General features: G+C 57.4%; 1 protein-coding gene across 8 annotated transcripts in view; it reads right to left on the reverse strand.

Moving 5' to 3' along the window:
• Positions 1–994, reverse strand: part of Adcy7 (adenylate cyclase 7) — a 37,776-nt gene that overhangs the window by 22,079 nt on the left and 14,703 nt on the right. For all 8 annotated transcript variants that reach the window (XM_019208293.2, XM_033757777.1, XM_033757779.1 and 5 more), the window contains exon 2: positions 290–663. In XM_019208293.2, coding sequence (XP_019063838.1) covers positions 290–460 — 171 coding nt within the window. In that variant the 5' untranslated portion in view covers positions 461–663. The remainder of the gene's footprint in view (positions 1–289; positions 664–994) is intronic.

Here is a 994-nt window from a genome sequence, read left to right on the forward strand (position 1 = left end):
AGCGGAAGAGGAGGAGAACTGATACTGATCCATAACCGGACTCTGAAGGACGGGGTCTCTCATGGCCCCAGAAGTGAGGGATGAGATCTGCCCGCTCTGCCTGACCCAGGTCATCAGAAGAATCAAATATGATGGTGGAGAAGACGAAGGTGATTAATTTGGTCCAATAAATGTAGTATCTAAAACCACCCCAGACTTCAAGGAAACAAGCTTCAAGAAGACAGAGAAGACAGCGCTGGCCCAAGGCGTCCTGAGCACAGGGCGCCCGTGCTGCTGCCCACCGACTCACCCCGTGGCTGAAGGCGATGGCGATGAGTGCTACACAGGCGGTGATGGCCACCACGAGGAGCAGGAGCAGCAGTGGCCCATGCTGGCTAGTGAGGCGGTACTTCTCGTAGAGGGCGGCCTGGTCCGGGCCCTCCTCGCCCTCATTGAGGAAGTAGCGCCCCTTGGCTGGCATCCTCCACCGCTGGCCCTCTCCTCCCGCAGCCTGGGGGCATCTGCTGGCTGCACCCTCCTCCCTGGGCCTAGGCCTCTGGCCTCTCTGGGGCTGGCTGGTGGGGCTGGGCAGCCTGGGCTTGCAGCTCCATGGACAACGCTGGGCCCGCTCGCTGCGCTGCTGGAGTCCAGAACAGGCCGACCAGACTCATGGGGTCCTCAGCTCTGGAGAGACAAAGCAGAACCAGGATTTAACCTCACAGGTCACACCAGCAAAGGGCTGGATAGGGGGAGGGTGAGGCTGAGCTGAAGCCTTTCTAGAACTGCTCTACCCAACACTGTAGCCGCCAGCCTCGTGTGGTATTTACAAGTGAATTCAAATTAATTCAGAGTAAAACAGAGAGGCGGACATAGGCACCCGCCTGAAATCCCAGCACTCCGGAGACTGAGGCAGGAGGATCATTGCAAATTTGAGGCCAGCCTGAGCAACACAGTGAGTTCAAGGCCAGCCTGAACTAAATAGTGAGACCCTGTGTCAAAACAAAATGAAACAAAC

This window comes from Fukomys damarensis, unplaced genomic scaffold, assembly GCF_012274545.1.
Source record: "Fukomys damarensis isolate Sample0158 unplaced genomic scaffold, DMR_v1.0_HiC HiC_scaffold_32, whole genome shotgun sequence".
Lineage (NCBI taxonomy): Eukaryota > Metazoa > Chordata > Mammalia > Rodentia > Bathyergidae > Fukomys > Fukomys damarensis.